Below are 22,086 nucleotides of genomic sequence, written 5' to 3' on the forward strand. Positions count from 1 at the left end.
CCGAATGGGCACAAGAGAATTCATGAGGAGGGTTAGTGCTGCCTCTGAATTTCCAGTCTTCCAGAGTAATTATTCCTTGCTCCTGGACTGCTTATGAATCTGTGTTCTGTCTGTCTGATTATTTTCTCTCTGTGTTTTCCTTTCCTTCTCTTTATGTGAGGATAGTGCCATGCCCTGAGGTCTGTGCATGAAACGCATCACATAAATCCGTGAAAACCTGATGTAAAACTGTGGGAACTCCACACTGCACAAGTGTTTGGTGCTGCTGTATCCGATGGGAAATGTTTCTTTAACCTCAGCTGGCAGTTACCAATCTGTCCTGCACAGCCAGGTTGTTCTGCATTGTTTATCAGAGCTGGTTCTGCATTGCTTATCAGCTTAAGAGTGAAAGGAGCCAAAAGTGTGTGAAAAAAATCTTGTGCTTGGTTGTTCTTACCCTGAAGAGTTCTACGAGTAACCACATGAAAGTTTCTGTGTTCTATTTTGAGAAGGAATAGAAAACCCCCAATTTGCAGGTTTTTGGTCTGTGTGTGTGTGATGTTTTTCTTCTCTGGGACTGGTGCTAATGGCTGGTGTGAAAAATATATGTTGTGTTAATTTAAAAATGCAGCATCAAGGGCTATGACTGGAAAAAAAAGTCGCATTTCTGCATATTTTATGAATTCTCATGGGTTATATAAAAAGTTCCTCTTCAAAGAACAGAACATGTGTGCTCTGGGAACCTTCCAGGCTTGATGATTACCAGAATTATGTGTCATTAGAAGCAAAAAGTAAAAATTCTGGGGTTAAATTCTCACTAGGTGCTGCTAATGTGTATGTGTGAAACAGATTCATGCCAAAACACGGGCCCTTAAAGTGTCTGGGGTGAGAGCAGCACTGACCTTCTTGTTCCCTGAAGTTCACCAAGAAAGTAGAAAGGGGAGAAAAAGAATTTTCCTCTCCTGTGAGTTTTTGAAACTTTGAACGTTCTTCAAACCTTGAAGGTTTGAGAAGGGAATGTACAATGGAAACAATATTTGGGTCAACCCAAACATTTAATTTGGATTTTCGCTGCTTTTAGTAAGAAATAATTACCATGCTAATTAGCTTCATTAAGAATACTTTTTAAAACAGCAGTTGTTTTTGTTTGAGAAATACAACTCTTTTCCAGCCTTAAAAAATAAGTCACTGAACAGGACGGTACCTGTGAGAATATTCTTAAATTAACGTTTGTTAGTGGATGCAGTTTGCTGAATAGCTCCTGGCTGGCAAAGGCTTTCTGGAAAACAACTTGTGAAGACTGTAGAAAGTCTTTTTGCTGGAAGAGTGATGGAAGCATTGATGCCTGTTGTGTCTTGCAGCCCTCCACCAGCACTGCCCCCTAAAAAACGTCAGTCGGCCCCTTCCCCGACCAGAGTGGCAGTTGTGGCCCCAATGAGCCGAGCTACCAGTGGGTCCAGTTTACCTGTTGGAATCAACAGACAGGTAATGGCATAACCCCTTGGTGAAAGCCAAGGGAAACGTGCTGAGAACTGTAGCAAAAGCTCAGAGAAGTGCCAGAAGGGCTCTACTCATCCCAGGCAACCCCGCACGGGAGAGCTCTGGGGTGGGAGCTTTAGTGGCAGGAACATCAGCACAATAAATAATGTGAACAGCTTAATATTTTTTTACAGTGTTGTTGTGTTTAATTAACAAATTGCTACAAACCTCGTTGCCTTGAGCTGCAGCAGAGTGTGAGGATGGGAGCAGTTGGGTGTGTTGCCATGTCAAATGGATCAGGGGACAGAGCAGCTGGCTGAGCTCACACAGATCTCACCGTGGTTTACTTACAGCCCAAGGCAGCATGTGGCAGGGTGAGATCAGAACTCTGTCTTCATCCAGTCACAATTTAAAACATCTTTTAACTCAAGCAGTAGTTTGAGGGAAATTTGCAAATTTTATGTTAGAAAAATGGAAAAGTTGGTGTGTGTTAATCACATTCCATTTCTTGTGCTAGGCTGGGGTTTATGAGGTTGTAAATGGCTGGGTTGGCTTTACACATTCAGGAACTTACTAACTCAGCAGTGAGGACCTCAATCTTATTAAATTGCCCAAAAATCGAATCTTGTCCTCATCCCCAAAGCCTCAGCTCTGGCTTAGGGAGCCTCTGCAGTCATTTGGCTGACCCAGATAAAGCCATGGCCATTCTTCAGTTACTAGTACAGTCACACTAAGGTTTTTCTGATGGAGTGGGAATAGTTGAGGGGTTCACTCACAGGTTGATAAGCTTGAGGTAATTTCTGAAATAGAACTGTAGTCATGGTCCCAGAAAGTTGTATCTCACTATAGTTTATTTTCCCTTTGGTGCACCTAAGCCAACTGAGTATTTGCTAAAGGCCTAGGTATTTTAAGAGAAATCTTGCAGTCATTACCTGGCATCAGTGTCATGACAAGGAGTCATCAGCAGTGAGGAACTCTAATTATCTTCTCAGCGTCTGTGAGGTCCATGTGGGTCACACCATGCCCAGCCTGGAAACAAGAACACCCAGAGCTCCCTGGCATGGGTTATTTACCAAATCAGGGGGTTTCTGTGCTCCCCATGAGCTTGTCTACCCTAGAGAGGGCCACCAGCACTGATCCTCTCCCCTCCTGCGAGGTGTTTGTTCCTCGAGCTTCATCTTGCTCACAAGCGAGCTTCCAGGAAAGATGGTGATTTGGTGTTCTTTTTGCTGAAGGATTTTGATGTTGACTGCTATGCCCAGAGGAGATTGTCAGGGGGAAGCCACTCCTATGGGGGGGAATCTCCTCGTCTCTCACCGTGCAGCAGCATCGGCAAGCTCAGCAAGTCTGACGAGCAGCTCTCGTCCCTGGACCGCGACAGCGGCCAGTGCTCCCGGAACACAAGCTGTGAAACCTTGGGTGAGTTCTCCAGGCCTGGTGGGGTCCCCTTCCCTCTGGTTTGGGAGCTCTCATAGTTGGGATGCAGAAATAAATGGGTTGTGCCTGCAACTGCCGTGTTGCAGTTGCTGCAGGCAATTCTGTGCAGAATTATTCTGTCAGATAGGAAAAAGCCCAGGGGAATGTGTTTCCCTGGCTGTTGTAGATGATTGTGTTCAAGCTCAGTTCGGCTCTCAAGTGGAATGTTTTGTTGTTTTCAGCCTTGTCTGCAGAAATTACAATGCTGGTAGACTAAAGCAATGTTGTTTCTGTATACTAGGAAAGAAAATATAAATATAAATATGAAACGTAAATTATGTCTGCAGTCATCTACCTAGTGAATTTTTGTTGTTTGTTTGCTAGTGTAAAGAATTAATTACAAGTTTTGTAAAGTCTAGATGTCACAGAAAGTGTAAAAGATGCTCCCAGCTTCAAGGAAGTTCCACCCTGATTAAAATGAACTGATTAATTACTGATGGAATGGGAGGGACAGAACTGAGAATGACTAAACAGTAAAAGAGAGAAACTAATGCATCATTCTCCTGTCCCCTCTGTTTAACCAGATCAATCGGATCACTATGATCCAGACTATGAATTCCTGCAGCAGGACCTCTCCAATGCTGATCAGGTACCTCAGCAGGTGCCAGGTATCCTCAGCCCATTGCCAGAGTCCTTGGGTGAGTCTGGCTCCCCTTTCCATGGACATGCTTTCCAGCTCCCGCAGGGCAGCTCTCCTCCCCTGGAATTCTGCAGCCTCTCGGGAGCAGCGCCGCCAACAGAGACTCCTCCAGCTTTACCAGAAAAGAAGAGGAGAAGTGCAGCCTCCCAGACTTCTGATAACTCAGGCTGCAGGGTGTCCTATGAGAGACACCCTTCCCAATACGACAACATCTCCGAGGATGACCTGCAGAACGCTGTGGTTGTCCCATCAATACCCTTCACGCCGTTTGCTGCTGTTCTGCCTTTCCAGCAAGGAAACTCTTCAGCACCAGTGGAATTCATTGCTGACTTTGCTGCTCCAGATTCTAACAGTGACCCAGAAAAGCCACCACCTCTGCCAGAGAAGAAAAACAAACACAGTAAGCAAGTTTTGGGGTTTACTTGTACCTTTTCCTTTCTTTGCAGTTGTCATGCTTTTGCTGACCACCGAGTAATGGTAGTGACATTGCCTATGTGTGTCTGAGTGTCAAAATCAGTCAGTGTTAAAGGCATGGAATGGAAATGTCAGTCCTTTGGTGGGCAGGGAGTGACTCTTGGAGCCAGGATCAATCCAGGCCCAGGGGAGCTGGCATCACACAGCATCTTCATTACTGTAGTGAGACCATTTTACTTCTCTGTTTACCTGAATGTGAATCTTTGAGGGACTTTTCCTTGCAGATCTTCCTGGTTTATTCTCCCTTTTTATGTCCATTCCTTCTCCCCTTCCCCCATTTTATGGTTTCCCCCTGCAAAAAAGAATTGGGTCCTCTCCAAGAGCCTGGAGAAAGGACTGCTTTTATGTCCAAAACCGAGCCTTGCCAGAGCAGTTATTTGGCAACAGGAGCACAGTCACCCACATAGCTGTGCAAGACAACACTATTAACCCAGTGTCCAATACTGCTGTTTTGCTACGGGATCTCATTTCCTTTGGATGCCTGAGAATTTCCCACATCGTTAAAACGAGCAGCCTCTAAAAGCAAAGGCTCCTGACCCCAGCCAGACTCCTGGCACACCAGTGCTGACCACAACTCAAGCTCATAAACCTTCTTCTGATATCCTTAATGGCTGAAAAATATGAGACCTCTTGCCAAACACTTGGCCATACTGCTCTGCCAAGGAGGGCTGTGGGCTACACAGGGAGATCCAGCAGATGTTTGCTGTTTGCTGACTGACTTTGCAGTTGTGTGTTGCATGAGGAGGCAGTGTATACAAGATCTGGATGAAGAACATTGTGTTGCATGGCTGGCAGCCCAAGAGAAGAGCTGATTTCAGAGTGCTGAGTTGGCTTTCTGACTCCTTTCTGCAGTTTGTAGACTTTTCGCTGAGAGTAACTTTGCCCAGAATGGTTGTGGACTCCCCATTCCCTGCAGGTCCTTCCAACCCAATCCAGTCTAAGATCCTGTGATTCCATGAATAACATGGGAGTGAGATGGCGTGTTGTGCAGGAGGGTCACTATTCTGTCCACTCCTATGTAGTGTACTCTGCCAGTCACTTCTTCAAAAATGTGCCTTGTCTAAAAGCATTTCCATTATCCGTAAGTGGCCAGTCCACATTAGTAACCCTCAGGGATTTTACTCAGAGCACAAGGCTTGACTCACCTGAAAGTGAGGGTCATCTGGTAGTTCAGTGTCCCCATATGCAGGAAATCACTTTTGTCTCTTCTGGTAATCAAACAAGTTAAAGATATTAAAAGCAGCTAAAAAGGAGGTGAGATGTTTGTCTGTAGACAACAGACAGGAAATAAATGCTGGCACAGGGCATAGCCTGGGCTGGTTGTTATGGCTTGTGCTGTTCAAAATACTCATCTGCAGTACCAGCTGTGATACAGAGCACCTTCCTGCAGGGTCAGGTCACTGTGGGGCTGCATGTGAGTAACGAGGGAGGGGTGTTACACCACTCAGACTGGGATGGATGCAGGGAAATGCACTTCTGTGCACATAGGCAGCTTTAGTGGAGAGGAGATTCCTGAGTGAATCTTGGGAAAGAGGCACTTTAACAGCTGAGAGAGAGACCTGGGCTGATTGCTTTTCTCTCTAAGCCCCGTTTCTTTGTTTTCTGTTATCATATGAGATGTCAAGGAGTTACTTAAGTTTAAAAGCTATCTTCTGCATTATTGCCCGAGCACAATTTTAACCTCAATATCAAGGCCTTGTATGTGAATTTTCTTTGATGTTAGAATAGAGTGAATTGTCATCTGGCACTATCAGAAGTTTTGGGACTATTGATCAGATTACATTGTTAGGAGAGGAGGGAGCTGTTACCTAATGTGTTGTCAACTCTGATGGTTTGATAAAGCATCCTTGTTGCAAAGCTTTGGGCTGATAACTGGCTGCTGCAAATTTTTTAGTTGCATTCATGTGGCACTGAGAACTCATTTTAGGTTGTCTTCACTCCACAGTATATCACACCACACATCTACGGTTGCTAGTTTTACTTTTATTTTCAGCATTAAAAGGCCAGCAAAACATTACCCAGGCTGCATGGTGACATCCAGGATAGTTTTTGCCACATAAGTGAGGTGGGGCTACTTCCACGACGCCAACAGACTCCTGGGATCTGGAGGAGTTGCATGAATTTCTTAAAGAGATCTAGACCTCACACAGGTGGGACTTGGTTGTAGTCCCTTTGTTGTGGGTCATCTTTTGGTAGCCGGCAGGAAATGTTGCAGCAGAGACTTTGATGGTCTTTTTATTGGTAAATATAGAGCAAATCTGCTGGAGTTAACCTTGTGTATTGCTGTGAGCTGTGCTCAGAGGGACCTCCAAGAGTTGACTTCTGTATAATTTAAACAGAGGAGTGATAGGGCTTTTAGTCTGGTGTGAATTATGGTTATTTTACTGTGCTGTAAGAGTACATGTTACTGTACTAAGGGTAAATTACTCCAGACTTCTGCTTGAGCACCAGCATCGTGCTCCTGCTGAACAAGACACAGACACGGAACAGCTTCTGCCATTAAGAGCCCGGAGTCAGAAATAACAAGATCCTTCCCCCAAACAGCCAGGGAAACCACTGGTGAGGCACTTATTCATGTTTCTCTTGCTGTCAGTGGGAACAAAATGCAGCCTGGTGCCCTGTGAGCAGCTGGTATTTAACTGCAGGAACCATGCTGGGGGCAGGCTGGGCTTAGCCAGCGGATAATGCGGGCTCTGTGAAGAACAGCTCTCCTCCCAGGGGTGACAGCAACGACTGGCTCATTTGACCTTGACTTCTCCTGTGAGTTGATGTGTGGTATAGCTTAAGAATGTCCATCATTTTGGCTCTTGCCCACGCACAGAGATCTGTTGGCTTGTGCAGGGCCTGGCTGGTGACACGGCGCCAGTGTCGGGCTGGGCCTTCAGTGAGCCCCCCTCGTGGGATCTGTGCCTTACCTCGCTGCAGGGGTGCCTTAGTGCTGGTAATCTTTTACCACAACCACTGGTCCTCTCCTGTTCCAGGATCAGTGGTTGAGCAGTACCTGTGACTTCTACCATATGGGCAGAACTGGTGTGTGCTGGAAATCCCTGAGCAGCTTTAGCTCCTTCTGAAATGACAGCCAAGACACTGCAAGCAGATTGCTGGGAAGGTGTTCCTAGCCTCAGTCTGAGATATTTTTTTTTGTTGGTTTTTGGTGGTTTTTTTTAAATTTCACATATTTTCTGTCTGGGCTAAGAACTGACATAAGCTGGGCATGTGGTGGGAGAGGTTTTTCTCTCACGCCTCCCTTCTCTCCCGGGGTGCTGCCTTGAGACTGTCACTCCACCCCAGCTGCTCACTGTGGAGGCTGCAGCCCCCATCCCTCCCTCTGCACAGTCGCTGCAGGGCGTGCAGCCTGAGCTGAGCTGGTGATGTAATTTCCCATCTGCTTTTTGAATTTCTGCCTTGTTAAAAACCATGGTGGAGAGCGAGGAGACCCTTTGCAAACAGCAGTCTTGGGGAATGGTCTTTCTCCTTTACTCTCCTGCTCAAGACTGGCAGGATTTTGATGGTGCCCATTTTAATTTGCACTCTGCAGTCTCTACCCCTGAGCCAGGTTTGTATTTCACCATCCCAACTGTTTTTCACTTCACCTAAAAACAAAGATGACGAAGTAGAAAGCAGAGACATGCCCACCTGCCCTGGACTAGTTGTAACAAGCAAGGCAGGGCAGCTGCCATGACGATGGGATGCATTAGCCTCATAAAGAGCTGAGATAAAAGAGCTCTTCATTATTCCCTTGCAGATTGAGTTAAGGCTCTCGACAGCATTCAGGCTCACTGCCTTGAGTTACAGTAATTTAATTTCACACAAGTGTCTAATGTGATGCCCTTTTCACCAACACTTCCGAGCTGTGGTGTCATTCCAATGTCTGAGCCCAGGAGCTCACAGCCAGCAATCCTGATCTGCAGATCTGGATGTTCAGTGCAGCACTGGTTTTGTAGGTGACTCCACATGAAGGGTTGATCTGAATTCAGCAGTGTCTGCTGCATTATGCCAGCACTGCCAAGCCTGCCTTCTTGGCCTTTGTCCTACTCAGTTGATGAGCTCTCAAAATGTGGTGTTTTCCCTCGAGCTCTTGTCCTCTACACTTCTCCAAGGAGTCTTGATCCTTGGTTCACTTTTGCTGCTAGAAAATATCTTTCATAAGCTTTCTTTAGATCTTATCCTCTAAAGCTGCTGTATGATACCAAGCATTTTCCAGGACACAGGTATTAATAGGAGCACCTTAGTCAACTGAATCGCTGATATTTGAAAACAGTATTTTAGTAATTGTGTATTTTCTACTCCAAGACTCCTTCACCATGATTCCAAATAAGAGAATATTGCCAGAACACACTTCATTTCACTGGTAGGACTTAGGATGAAATTCATGTTCATGAACGAATTTGACCCTGGCTTTAACCTGAGTGCCAACACCAGCAGGTGGGTGGCACAGACACACCCCCTGCATGTGTGTCTGCAGTTTGAAACCTCTGTCACACCTCTGCAAGAAGGAGATATCTGGACCAGCAAGGGTGGTGACACATCTGTGAAGTGGTGGGGGGAAGGCAGGAGGGTGGCTGGGGGAGGAAGGGGAGCCAGGCTCAGGTGGTAGGGGGAGTTAAAGGTCAGAATTCCAGCAGCCTTGGCAGAGCTGGCTGTACTGCAGGACACGAGCGGGTTGTCCACAGGCAGGACTGTGTGGGGTCACAGGATGGGGACAGCAGGTGTTACTGGCCAGGATTGAAATCCAGCAGCTCCCATTTCCTCTGCTCCCATTTTCTTTTTTCTGTTTTTCGGAGGAGGGCTATGGCTCTTTGGGAAGGGGCAGCTGTGTTAGCTCCAGTTCTAAATGGAGTTTAAAATATTAGAGGAAATCTGAAAAAAGGTGCAGCAGACAGGTGCAAAGTGACTCCTTCCTGCTGACACATTTGCAGGGCTGCATCCTGTCTGAAAGGCTGGCCCGGGGGTCTGTGTTGGCAGGTGAACAGAGGACTTGGCCTTGCAGCCAGTGTGGGAACCAGCTTCACTATGTGCAAATACTGCATTGTGCTCGTTGTATTTATAGCTTTCACTGAAGTCATCCATTCGTTTCAGCTGCACAACTGAAATGCCAGCAGAAGCTGAATAATTGCCACCAAAAATGACCAGATTTACAAAAAGTGACAACTGCTTGTTTATCAGGAGGAAGGGAGGAATGATCACAGTGTCTTGTGCATGACAGCGTGTTTACAGAAAGGCCTCGGTTAGTCCTTTCCATGACACTTAAATACGTCTGTTTCTCCTGTTCTCAGGTATATGGAAGAGAGTTCTTTCTTTATTTTACATTTACTCAGTACACTTCAGATCCTTAATAACTGGGGAGGGGGTGGTTCTAGTAGTCTTTATATGACACTGGATATTACTCTCCCCCTCCAACACTAAAATATTGCAGCAGATATATCCTCTGTCAGAGCTGCACAGGCTGACCTGTGTGGGGTTTTTTTCATAGATTTTGGAAGGATATTGTACCAGTGGAAAGTTCCTCTAAGTGAGATTTGATCCCATTTAATATTTCTACTGAACCACATTCTCACAAAAGCTTTTGAATCTGTTGGATTTCAGAACTGGAGATGATGAGTTGCTTTAAAAAGGGATGAGAACAAAATGTGTTGGATTTGAGCTAAGGGGGTAGAAAGGCCCAGCCAGTGGCACTTTTGGAAGGTAAATGTCTTGTACCAGCATTGGCAGTGGCATTTAAATAGCTGAAGGAGAGAGATACCCAGTCTCACAGGTAGGTGTTCTCTGATAACAGTTTTATCAGCTTTCCGGAATGGAGAGACACTGTAGCCTCCTTGTTCTAGAAATCTTGCTGACTACAGATATGAGACTTATTATAGACACAGGAATTATTTTAGATTTATTGTCAGGGTTGCATCTTAGTACAAGATGATTTGTGCTTCCTAAAAAGCAGACTGACGTTATTCTGGGGTTTTTTTGGTGACTTTGGACATTAACTCCTGAGAAACATTCTCAAAAGTTGCTGTGGGTTACAAGAGGATTTGGGCTGAGCTGCAGTAAATCAGACTTCTCAAGTTGCTGTTTGGAGACCTCACTTTTTCCAGATGTGTTTGTGGCCTGGGATGATGTTTGTCGTGCACTGGCTCACGGGATGGGATGGGATGTTTCCTGTAAGGTGGATGCAGCTGTGTGAGCTCCCAGCCTGCAGCAAAGCCCAGCTGACAGTGGCACGACCCTACTCTTATTTTGTTCTGAGAATGAGCACCCTGCCTGCTGGTGGCAGCTGGAGCTGGCAAGCCAGGAGCAGAGAGTGTGACCTTCCTTTGCATTGCAGTGATGGCCTACATGCAGTTTGTGGAGGACTACTCAGAGCCGCAGCCGTCCATGTTCTACCAGACCCCCCAGAACGAGCACATCTACCAGAAGAAGAACAAGTACCTCAGGGAAGTCTATGGGATCAACGACTCCTTTATCAACTTAGACCCCGCTCAAGACCTGGCACCTCCTCCTGCTCTCCCACCGAAACAGCGGCAGCTGGTGAGTGACACCCGTGGTGCCCCGGGCAGGGACACCAGATTCCCGGGAACAGCTCCACTCTCCCTGCTCCTGGTTCCAGCAGGCTGCGGTGGTGGGAGGACGTCTCACTGGTGTTGCCATGTCACACTCCTTGTCAGCTTGTTAACGTGTTTGTAGGCATTTTGCATCGTGTGCTTTTTGCCCCTTTCTAACCCCACGTTCAGACCACTCCCCATAAGCTTTGAAAGTCCTAAAATGCCCTAAAAATGAAACGTTAGTCGTCCACATGGCAGGGCTGAATCCGTGCCAGACTGCAGGCTTGTGTAACGACAACTGCTTTGAAGATTTTGACACGCTGAGCAGCGTGATTTTCGAGAGATTGCTGCACTGTTGTTCCCAGTGCTGTTTTGAAACTGTTGTCAAAGATGCCACTAATAATAAGTATTTAAACGTAAGAACTGCTTTTATGGCTCGTCTTTGCCAGAGCCACAGGCCTCTGGTGTAGCCGTTACTCAACTCGTGCGTGTTTTCTCCGTGTCAGTCCCCTGGTGTGGTTCAGGATTTTACCTGTTTCTCTGTGTTCTGCTGGCCCCCCACACTGCCAGCACAGAAAGGCACATCTGCACGTGTGTGGGTGGTGGGTTTAACAGCCCAAAAAGTGCCATTTTCCACGTGGGGGATGAAATCCTGGCCTCAGTGATGGCAGCAGCAGTTTTGTTTCCGACCTCAGTGGAGCTGGGATTTTGTCCCATTTCTTTTTAAGGGTTTTCCTTTTTTCTCTTTTTTTTTTTTTTTTAACAACTCCAACCTATTTTGTTCATATTAATGATCTGATTTGCTCTATTTAACAAAAATTAATTCTTTTGTGCTGATGTAGCTCACTTAAATTGGCCATGGCATTAATGAAATGGGAGGAAAGGTGGGAACAGAGCCATGATTTTACCATCATGAGGGTGACTGTTGCAATATTTCTTCATGTTATCTGTGCTAAAGTTTGGCTGTCCTGGGGTGTTACTTTTTAATTAAATGGGAAAAGAAACCTGAGAACTCTAATTTGGAGATTTGCATAACTTCATTCCTGTGATACAGGTAGGAATCCTAAAACGATAAAGTGACATTTCTGGCTAAGCTGAACTGAGTATTGTGTATTATTCTTTGTGGGGACGAGACCTTAAACACTGGTGTCCCAACTGCTTTGCAGGGACACTAAAGAGTCTACAGGACTCCTGTCTGGAGGATCAGGCAGCTCTCCAGAGTCTGTGGTCCCCATCAGTGTGACTCTTGCACTGTCACTTGTACTCTAGTGAGCATTTCCAGTGGTGACTTGGGTTGCACAGTCATGAATGAGGGTGTGTAAAGCACAGATTGACTGCAGCCATTGTGCAGAAGGGAAATCCTGCTCCTGTTCTGATTTTGTCAGCTGAAGCAAAGCATTTCTTTGCTGCCCTTTAATCATTATCCTGGCGGCCAAGATGTCACTGCTTTGCCTGCTGGCCATTCTTGTCTTTTTGCAAGCTGATACCATCAAGGTGTTGCTTGCAGTTCCCCTGAAGCAAAAGTTTCTTCAAGTGCAGCCTCCCACCCTTCATCTCTCTGTTGGGAAAGAGGTGCAAGCAGATGATGGCTTTTTCAACAACCACTGTAAAATCCACCAGACTCTTGTTCCTCTGCTCCTGCTGCTCTGAGAGTTTCTGAAATAGCAAATCAAATGGGCATCAGCAGCTCCAGCAGTAGCAAGTTTTGCTGGATGGACTCCTCTGTAAAATGGTAATGAGGAAGTCCTTTCTTGTGAGCTTCAGATCTTGTTTGTGAAATGTACTTTATATTCAACAAGTCAGAGCTGAGAAAGCCTGGATATACCATAGCCTCCCTCAGACTCCTTGCTGTAGTAGAATTCAGGAGAAATTCCTTAATAGGATTTGTTACTTACAGTGTAATATCTGCCTCTTGTGCAAAGGATATACAATTTTGGATTGAACTGAGAAATGGCAGGGCGTAGCAGTACCAGTGAGGGCCCATAGCCCACACTGGGGAGGCCAAGTTCCCAGTCTGCAGGTTGCCACAAAAAATAGCAGTCTGCAAGAATCAGCTGTTTAGCAGCCAGAAGCAAGAGCCAGTTCCTCCTTTGGGCATCTGCCCCCCATGCCAGGGGGAGAAAAGGGCAGTGAGGAACAACCTCTCCCCCCAGCAGATGTCCACGGGTGAGCTGGAAGGGGGAGGCGGGAGTTTATTTTTAAGGGATTTGTGAAACAAAGAAGATTTGAACTGTGATTTCTGCAGTGCCCCTTGAGCTCAAGAAAGGCATATTGGCGTGTCTGGCTCTGATGAACTGTATGAATAGCTGTTTGTTTAGCCAGCCATTATATGCATTGTTTTACAGTTAGAGTTTCTTACCCTTTATTCATCGCCTTTTCTGTGCTCTCTTTCTCTGTGTCTTGTGTCTCTTGCTTTTTCTCCCCCCTCCTCAGCAGGCCTCCTATGCTGCCTCTTCTCTCTCTTCTGTCTCCTACTGTGTCCAGCAAACTAAAGTGCCCTTCACCCCCGAGGACTCCGGTGCCACTCAGGGCCTCACTATGTCAGTCTCTAACTCCTTTCTCAGCCGGCACAGCTCCTTTCCTGTGCACTCGGTGAGTTCCCTCCACACTGTGACACGTGTGTGTTTTCTTATTGCTGATACACTTGTGTGCAAACTCTGGGCTTACCCTCCCACGTCAAGGTGAAGGTTCTTTTGGGGGCTTTTGAGCTCGTGCAGTAATAACCAGCCAGGTGGGAAAAACAGTGTGTGAGTCTCACTAAATGAAACCCAGGGGAGTTGTGGTTTTCCTTACTTTATATGTGTGGCCATGTGGGCATTTGTGGTGGGGGACTGGGGAAGGAGAGCTGACCCTGTGCCCAGACACACTCCTGTGACCTACATGCTCCCCAGGCTGCATGTTGGAGCTGCAAAGTCTTTTTGTTCCTTTGCATAATTCCAGTGATGTGGATGAGTTGATTAAAGGCTGCCATGTGAGCCTGGCCTTTGGAGAAATAACAAGATACCACCCCCAAAATACAAGGATTTAGTCAAACATATGGAACAGTGGCTGCAGCTCCTAATTTTTTTTTTTTTTTTCAGAAAATGGCCTCTGCCAGATTTTTCATCTCATATTTGTCTATTTGCTTCCTTTCATGTCTCTGTGGTCCCAAACAAGCTCAGTTTGCTTGTATGATTAGGTGATGGATGAGCAGGATTTTCTCTCCTACAGCACTTGTGAGCAGCCTGAAGAAAGATCAGCAAGAAGAACTGGGAATGATTTAAATAAAAATAAGAATAGTATTAGAGCACTGCTTAAATCTGTGATCAGCTACTTAAATTAAGTGGTAGTAATAACAAAGTATTAATATAAGGAAATTAAACCAAACCATGGGATTCCTCCAGCTCATCAGTGTGGGGCTCATTTGCATGTAAAACTATGTGGTTATGCTCTGATTGCCATGTGATGACAACTGAGAATAGACTATTTTTTAACAGTGACCTGGATGTTTAGTAAATTAGACTTCTTCTGGAGAAGAAATTATCAGACAAGACTTGAGAAAATTCAGAGGTGTTCAATTAGTTTAATTCTGAATGTTTGAAAACAGTATCCTCCCACTGTGCCACTGTTATCTTCCCATTTCAACACTTACTCATTCTTTAAAAATTAGTGATAATCGCTGGTCCGAAGAAGACGAAAGTATTCAAGTGCTTTACAAGTAGTGCTACTTCACAAGCCATGAATTAAAGCTTTTGGCTTCCACTTGTAGAGGGAGCAGTATCATGGCTTTGCTGCACAGATGAAAAGGCTGAGGGGTGGAAAGGTTAGTGCTTGCATACATTTGTGATAAACAGTTTTAAAATTTGAAGTGAAAGCCCTGAATTTTACAGCTCTCTTATTTGATAGTGGTCCTTGCAAGCAAAACATGGAACTGTAAGACTGGGTAAAAGCACTTGACTATTTTTGTTTTAATTGAGAGGCTATAAATATGATTCTATAACGTTCTAAAAATATGTGGACACTTTTTAAAAAAGTGTTCTTTTTGGGTTAAATGATTACTACCTACTAAATTGTTCTGACCCGTTCTCACCTTACTCTGGACTGCATTATTGTGGATGTATTATTTTATGAAATGTTAAAACTTCATTAAAAAATCCTTGCTCGTTTTTGCAAGGATTTGGTGAGGGGAAAATGAATGGCTGGAGCATGAGGAACAATGAGAACAATGAGACAGTGCACTGTCAGATGCACAAAGGAAATAAACTGAATTTAAAATGGTGATTTTTCCATTAGTGCCTTTAAATTAGGATAATCTCATAGTTGCTCATGTCTCTAGCTGGTCTATTTTTTCCACAGGCAAAATGAGATTTTCACTATGACAGTCTCTCTTTGAGCTGCAAAATACCAATGTCCTTACATGCATCATAGCTGACCCATGTAATACCATAACCATGTCTTATCCCATTTCCCCCATCCCTAATGAGACAGAGATGTGAAACAGCTGTGAAGGTTTGGATCCTTCCCAGGGTGACACCCTCCATGAGCACTGAGAAGGACCAGGGCCCCTCTTTCAATGTGCTCCCAGCGTTGACTGGAAGGACTGTGTGGTTTCACTCAAGGGATGCCACGAGCTGCGCCAGTAACACTTTAAACACGTTGTGCTGCTCCTCATATTTTCATGTCTCTGTTTTTCCCCTCTCCCTGGAAAAAAAGCCACTCAAGTGAGTGCTGGGGTGAACAACAAACCTGGTAAAAATGAGCATTACCTTCCCTCCAGCCCCAGCCAGAGAGTCAGTGCTAGGGAGAGCACGCCTCCCAGACACAGCCAGCTGAGGAGTTGGCCTCTTGTGTACCCAGATATCAGTGGTGACTATCAGATCTTTTAAAATTATAGATCTCCTACATATGAATTGTTATCCTTTCTGTACAGGAAGCAAAAACCTCCTTGGATCAATACCAGGAGGTTCAAGCCGATATGGTTGTCCATTGACCCAGGACAAGCAATGCCCTGCAACTTTGCCAAGCATAGCCAATTTTCACAAAGTGCCCTGTGCTTTTTTCCTTCCCTGGAGACTGGCCTGGGATGGACAGCAGGAGTCAATCCCAGAGGGAAGAGCTGGCCCTGTACCCATCTGTTCGTGTGCTGGCAACAGGAGAGCCGACCCTGCACCACGTTCTGCATGTTATCCTGTTAGCTTTGTGCTCAGGTGAAGGATTAGTGCCCTACTGCTGATTTACAGGGCTTAAAAAGACTGTTTTCAGACAGTTTTGTTTTGAAGCAAAAAAAAAGAAAGAGGTGAAGTTGTTCAGAGCATCTTTTAATTTTTAATGCATGAATTTCTCTTCTAGAGCCCCAACTCCTTTCCCTCCTGTCAGCACTGCAGAGGCTGCTGCAGCCCAGCTGCCACCCCTGCCCTGTGAGCCCACTAATCGTGCTTTTGCCTCCTTTGCAGGAAATTGTGTCAGAGGTAATAGCTTTTACTGGATAGAGGCAGATCTTGAGCAACTGGATCAAACCTCATAGGTTTGGCAAGTTGAGCTGTTTTTTAACCGAGTCTGATTCGTGTCTGGCCTCTGTGCCAGCAAGGGCTGTGTTGGTAGTGTGGGCTGATGTCTTAAGGAACTGCAGCATCCTATTCCCCATGCCATGCACAGCTAAGCTGTTAAATCCCACACTGGGGGACAAGTGGATGGTACTGTCAAGGATCATTCTAGGGATTCCCATCTCTTCTGAAAGCACTAAACAGTGGGGAGGGAGGAGTGCAGTAAGCACCCTCCTTGGTGACTCTTGGCAGTAGTCTTTTTCTAGCTGATCACCTCCTTCCCTTCTTCTCGTGAACACAGAGCTACTGTCCCTTGGTTTATCAACTCCTTGTGCTATTTGACTGGAAGTGGGTGGGCAGGTATCCGAGTGGCAGGAATCAGACCTTGGAATCTTGATACTTCCTGGCAGCTGGAGAGCCCTGCACTGATAGAGGAAATCATCCGGCGACAAGCTCTGTTGCTGCCTATCCACACATTTTCCTCCAAAGGCTGCAGAAAGTCTTGTGGAAGCTTTTCCTCACTGAAACAAGGAACAGTTGTATCTCAGAGACGTGTACGTGCCATTAGTGGAAATTTGGCTGCATCCTCCACGGGGGAGAAATAACTCTCCTTTCTCAAAATGTTTTTTCTTATGTTTTCTTTTTAATTAAGAAACATTTCCAGTAATTTTCCAGAAACCAATTGGATGTCAGATTCCAGCAGAAGGCGCAAGTGATTTCCTTATGAAAGCTCCAGTTCAGCGCTTCTGTTCTCGCTTGTTCCCACCATTCTTGAACAAATTGAGCAAGCTCACAGAAAATTCACAGCAACTGTTTCTCTTTCTTGTGTGTGTGCTAACGTATGTTCAGGAAAAGGGGGGGTTCAGATAAGTGGTTAAAGGCGTGCACAATGCAGACATGTGCTTCCCATGTTTTCCCTGCCTTGCTCCTGTTCCTGTAGCACAATTCCAGTCTGCAGCACACGCCAGGCTCTGGCCCTCAGCAGAGACTGAGCTGTTTTCATTCATATGGTGGAAGCCTCAATCAAACCAGGGACTGGGAAATCGTAGTGTGTTTGTTCATTTCTGTCCTTAGGTTTTGGCTCCTTAACTTGGAGCAGAGGAAAGGGGGAAAGGAAAGATTTGCATCCATTTAACCAGCTGCTGAGTCCTAGGTATTGTTTTGCCTTTCCTGTTTAGCATTCCTTCTGTGTTTGTGTTCATTTCTACTGCCCACGGCAGGCCTGGACACTGGTATTAATAGTGCTGGTATTAATAGTGCCTGCTGGCATCACTGAATCCTGCTTCTGAAAACCACTTCCTCTGATGGTTTGTACATTTTCCTTGTATTTGGAGCACTACAGGTCTCTGTGTAGGTCTATCTAAACAGTCCCATGTTGACTTCATAGACCACACACACCATGGTTTTTGTGTGACTGGCTTTTTAGGAGTCTTGTCTCTGTCTCCAGGCTCTGCCTTTCCAAGGTCTGCTTCCTAAACATGGTGGTATTGTCTACAAGGTAAAGAAGAGTTGACACTGTTGGTGCAATCAGGTTGAATTTTTCTGATAGTTTCAAAGGAGAGCTGCATGACAGCATGGTTAATAAATCTTACAAATGTTTTCTTCCCCCACTGCCCCCTTATTTGTTTTGTTGCAAAGATGTATAGGAATTCCTCCCTCTCAAGGAGAAGTTTGGATGTTGTGTTTTCTTGTGCAGAAGCCGGGAGACACAGCAAACCCCATCCATCCCTCTGCTGGGCAAACCATTGCTTTAAACCAGGGAGGTCAGCTGTGCAGCTGGGTCAGAGGCTTTGCTGAGAAACATTCCAGCCCGAGGAGTTGCTGCCTTTCCTGTGGCAGTGCTTGAAACCATTCTGTTGGCAGCTTGTGTTTCCAGCCATTCATTGCAGGAGCATTTCCTTCCTCATTAGCAAAAGTACCTGGAAGCCCAGCATTGTGTCATGAGATAGGAAGTCTTTTCCAATAGTTGTCTGTGCAATTATATTCTTAGGGTGTAACGACTTTGTGCAACACCCGGTATTTTGTGAACATAGTTCTGTACTGTTAGAATTTGGGCATCCAGTTCTGGCATGTTGCCATGTCATTCTCTTAATAGCATTAGCAGAGGATATCTAAAAGATTGATCTTTTCCTCTGATAGCTTCATGTTTTGGAAGTCTGAAGCTCTACCTGATCTGGGAGTGTCTGGCAGGATGGCAGATTAATTTGGCAGAAATCCATAGGGTAACTGAGAAGGCTGTGCTTAAAAGGTAAAGACTGTGTCTGCTGATACTGCAGATGCTCTGTCAGCCATATAATTGAATTCAGCTTTGGATTTAGGATTGAGACTGTTGTAACTTGCAGCCAGTGACTCCCTGCATATATATCCCTGTCTCCCTGTTAGCTGTGGTCAGCCATGCCTAGTGAGCGTGGAGAAGCATCACTCTTGAAATAAGTTTCCTATTAGAGTGCTTATCTCCTGCCATCTAATCCAAATAAACAGCCAGAATGTCGTTGACCTTTGGGACATCCTGTAACACGACTGCTAATGATGGAAAGCTGTCCTAAAATATTCACTGTTGCAAAAAAAATCAAAGGCAGCACACTGAAAAGGTTGAAAGATGCCGTCTCTGGGAGACCTCTGTGTGTCACGGTGTGTGGTAAATGTTCAGGGCCAGGCACGTTTGCTTCCTGCTGTTCCCAGGAGACAAGAGTGCTCCCAGCTCAAAGCACGCTTTGTGGAAGTACTTCCCAAGTGGCAGATAGGTCCTTTTAAAAGCTACTTTACTGGTGAGAGCAGAGAGATCTCTCTCTCTCTCTCTTCTCTCTGTCTTGGCTGTTTGCTGTCATAGGTTGGGATCATCTTCTAGTCCTGTGGTGGGAGCTGGCAGCGTGGCCGGAGTTTGGATAGAGGAAAGCATCCTTTCCCAAAGATTCCCGTTGCACCCTTTTTTGTAGCTTTCCCAGAGATTATTTTGAAATACTTCACTTAAAGCAAAGCCATGGAGTAGGAGGTTGTGTCTGTACAGCCATAACCAAGGCCTGATTGACCCTGCAGGAAACCTCTAAGAAGCAGATTAAAAGAGGCACTGATTTGTTTCCAAGATAAACTGTTGCCTCTTATGGGGAGGACTAGAGGATTACTTGTTTCCTTGTGACAGTTGTGCTGAATGGACTGTCCCCTCCCCAAAAGAGTATGTCTCTCAGAGGATAGCAGGGCTTCCAAGAGATGTGCAACACCCAAATCCCATGGAAGCCATTGCTGCAATTCCTGCTGCAGCTGCTGGCTGGGCTGGGTCAGACTGGGGAGCAGAGGAATAGGTGCCATATGGACATCATCTTCACTGCAGGGTGGTTTTTTTTTCCCCTCTTTAAAAGTATGCTTCAGTCTTGGCTCTTGTCCCAGCACGGCTGCATAACTGGAATTCCAGAGCTGCTTGCAGGCTCCGGAGGAAGGAGGGGGCTCCCTGGCTCCCTTTCTACAAGATGCAACTTTACTACAAAATTGGAAGTCGAGAGCAGTCTGACTAATTAATGCCAGTGCTCCAAAGGCTTCTCTGCACTGTTCCCTTTGTTAACAGCATGCTGAGAGCCTGTCTGCATCCTTAAATGATTGTTCACGGATCACATAATGAAGATTAATGCATTTTCCTGGGTACCTGAGCCTTAAACCGGGATTTTCAACATATCTCGTGCCAAGATGTTGTTCTGAAAGGTGTATTGATGAGGCCGAGGAGAGATGAATTATATAGTCATTGTCGATACTAACATATCTGCATTTAAACTTGTAAAATTTATGCAATGTTATGTTATATTTAGGGTTAAATTGCCTTTGAATTGGGATTAATTTCTCTGAAACTCCTCAAGGCAGAAGCTGTGCAAATGTTAAGCAATAACTCATCTCTCTGAGCTGCTGGCCCAGGCTGCAGGGCACCAGTCTGCCCTGAGCTCACCCTGCCAGCACCTCACGCAGGGCTCTGCCTGTCCCAGAGTGACTTGGCTGAGGACACTCATTTCCTTTCACTCTTGCCCTGCGTGAGCTCCACTGCTGCTTTGAAAAAGCCTGGCTTTTCCTTTGGGTTCGGCAGGTCAGGGACAAAACCCCTTGGAACTCCTCTGTGGTAGATGTCCATCAACTACAAAGTGAGGGACAGCGTGTGCCGCCTGTCCCGTGTGGGTGCAGGAAGCCCAGCTCCAGGGGAGCTGGCACACAGCTGCTGTTGGAGCTCATTATTTCCTTTACAGGAGCAGAGGGTCTTGTTACCAGGACTGCAGTTTTTTGAGCGCCTTCCTGAGCCATGGCAGCGGTGGTTTGGGGTCTAGGCTGGGACTTGGGGTGATAGTTGGCCTATCAGCACCAGTGAGATCATGGAATACCAGGCAGGCATAAATGAATCTGCTGAGCCAAGGTGATGTCATGAGCCTGGCGTCTTACGAGGGATTTAGTGGTTTGTGCCATGCAAGTGAAAATGAATAAATGTGTAGAGCATTTATCCAGGCAGAAAGTAAATACAGAGATTAGACTTGTCATTGTTACTGAGGCAGCTCCAAAAGCTGACAGTGTCCCTGGAGCCAGCGCTGCTCATCCGGAAAGAAATGGGCAGGAAGAGAGAGGAGCCTGTCCTAAAGCCAGTCTCCTTTTAGCCACAGGCATGTGGTGGGGATTTGCATTTTAATTATTTTTCAGTAGTCTTTTAAGCTCTCTTTCCAAAGCATCCCACTCCCCTCCTCTGTATTATGGCCTGCAATTTGTTTTAGGCCCTGAGAATACACTCAGAGCACTGCTGGACTCCAGACACAGCGGAGGGCAGCTACTCAAGGATTAAGGTGGTTGAAGGTAAAGTCTAACCATTGACCTTTACATTTCCTTTCCTTTGTAGTGGAAAAGCTTTTTCCAACCAGGCTTCTGGCCCGAGGCTGTTCTCAGTTTAGTTTTTTATGCTCACATCTTTCCTAGGTAGAAACAAGAATGCCACTGCTGAGCTGGATGCTGCTGTGGCTCAGGTGATGGACTAAGCTTTGCTTAACCAGCTCAGCTCTCCTGAGAAAATGTAGCCTGAATTCTCTGATTCCTGCCTTGTTTCCCCTTCTTTTTACATCACAGCAGTGTTACTTTTCAGCCTGGTTTGAGCAAGTTGTGTGTGTGCTTCTTGAGAGCTCTGTACTGCACCATCCTTCTGCAGCAGATCACTCAACCGAGCAGCGCCACAGCTTTGTTTCAGTGTGGGTTTTTTTGGATGATGTGGCTCTTCCTTCAGTCCACTTGACTTTGACACAGATCTCACTAGTGGTTGAGCTCTGCAGGTTTTAAAATAAACTCCTCTCCAGCAGATTTAACATTATTGTCTGTCTTTTTTTTTTTTCTTTTAATGGTTGTCAGCTTTGTTTTGGACTTACCCTGATGGCAAATCTTACTAGCACCAGATGTTAAAAGACAGAGGGTTGCTCTTGTTTTTCTTGGCACAATATATTCCCACTGCACCCTGTTTAATATTATCTGAACAGTAATCTGATGATTAGGAGAGATAGTGAAATAAAGCTTTACGCAGATGATCTCTTTTCATCTCTTCAGCTGAGTCTTCGAGGCACTGCATTAAAGGATCAGTTTGATAAGGAATTCATCGCTCCTGAAGGCAATTATCATTTTTGCTCCCTGTTTTTCTCGAATGGGAAGGAGTAGCAGCGTAATCTCCCTGTATCCTTCAGTGTAACTTTGAAGGCAGTATCCAGCTGCTCCTCCCTGGGAGCTGTGTGTTCTGGAACAGACTTGACACAGTAGCTGCTAAATTACAGGGCTGGAGCAAACAGCATCTTAAATTTGGATCCTGCGGAAAATCCCAGAAAAGCAAGAAGCACTTGGAGTACTTTTCTCTGTCTAGATACTTCCAGCATGCTCAGAGTCCTGGTTTCTGTATGCTTTTACATCCTTTCCTCCACTTGGGTGATTTTCAGGGTCACTGCATTAGTACTGAGATACCCAGGCTTTTCCCTGCATAGCAAAGGCT

The 22,086-nt window shown here is 45.7% G+C and overlaps 1 protein-coding gene across 7 annotated transcripts in view; it reads left to right on the forward strand.

Annotated features, from left to right (window-relative positions):
* Positions 1-22,086, forward strand: part of RAPGEF1 (Rap guanine nucleotide exchange factor 1) — an 85,999-nt gene that overhangs the window by 45,101 nt on the left and 18,812 nt on the right. For 3 of the 7 annotated variants that reach the window (XM_051808248.1, XM_051808252.1, XM_051808250.1), the window contains exons 7-11: positions 1,341-1,464; positions 2,694-2,877; positions 3,459-3,974; positions 10,365-10,567; positions 13,015-13,173. In XM_051808248.1, coding sequence (XP_051664208.1) covers positions 1,341-1,464; positions 2,694-2,877; positions 3,459-3,974; positions 10,365-10,567; positions 13,015-13,173 — 1,186 coding nt within the window. The remainder of the gene's footprint in view (positions 1-1,340; positions 1,465-2,693; positions 2,878-3,458; positions 3,975-10,364; positions 10,568-13,014; positions 13,174-22,086) is intronic. The other 4 variants (XM_051808249.1, XM_051808253.1, XM_051808254.1 and 1 more) reach the window with 2 other exon arrangements.

Source organism: Manacus candei, unplaced genomic scaffold (assembly GCF_025592945.1).
Source record: "Manacus candei isolate 608988 ecotype Guabito, Panama unplaced genomic scaffold, ASM2559294v1 h1tg000071l, whole genome shotgun sequence".
In the NCBI taxonomy this organism is placed as follows: Eukaryota; Metazoa; Chordata; class Aves; order Passeriformes; family Pipridae; genus Manacus; species Manacus candei.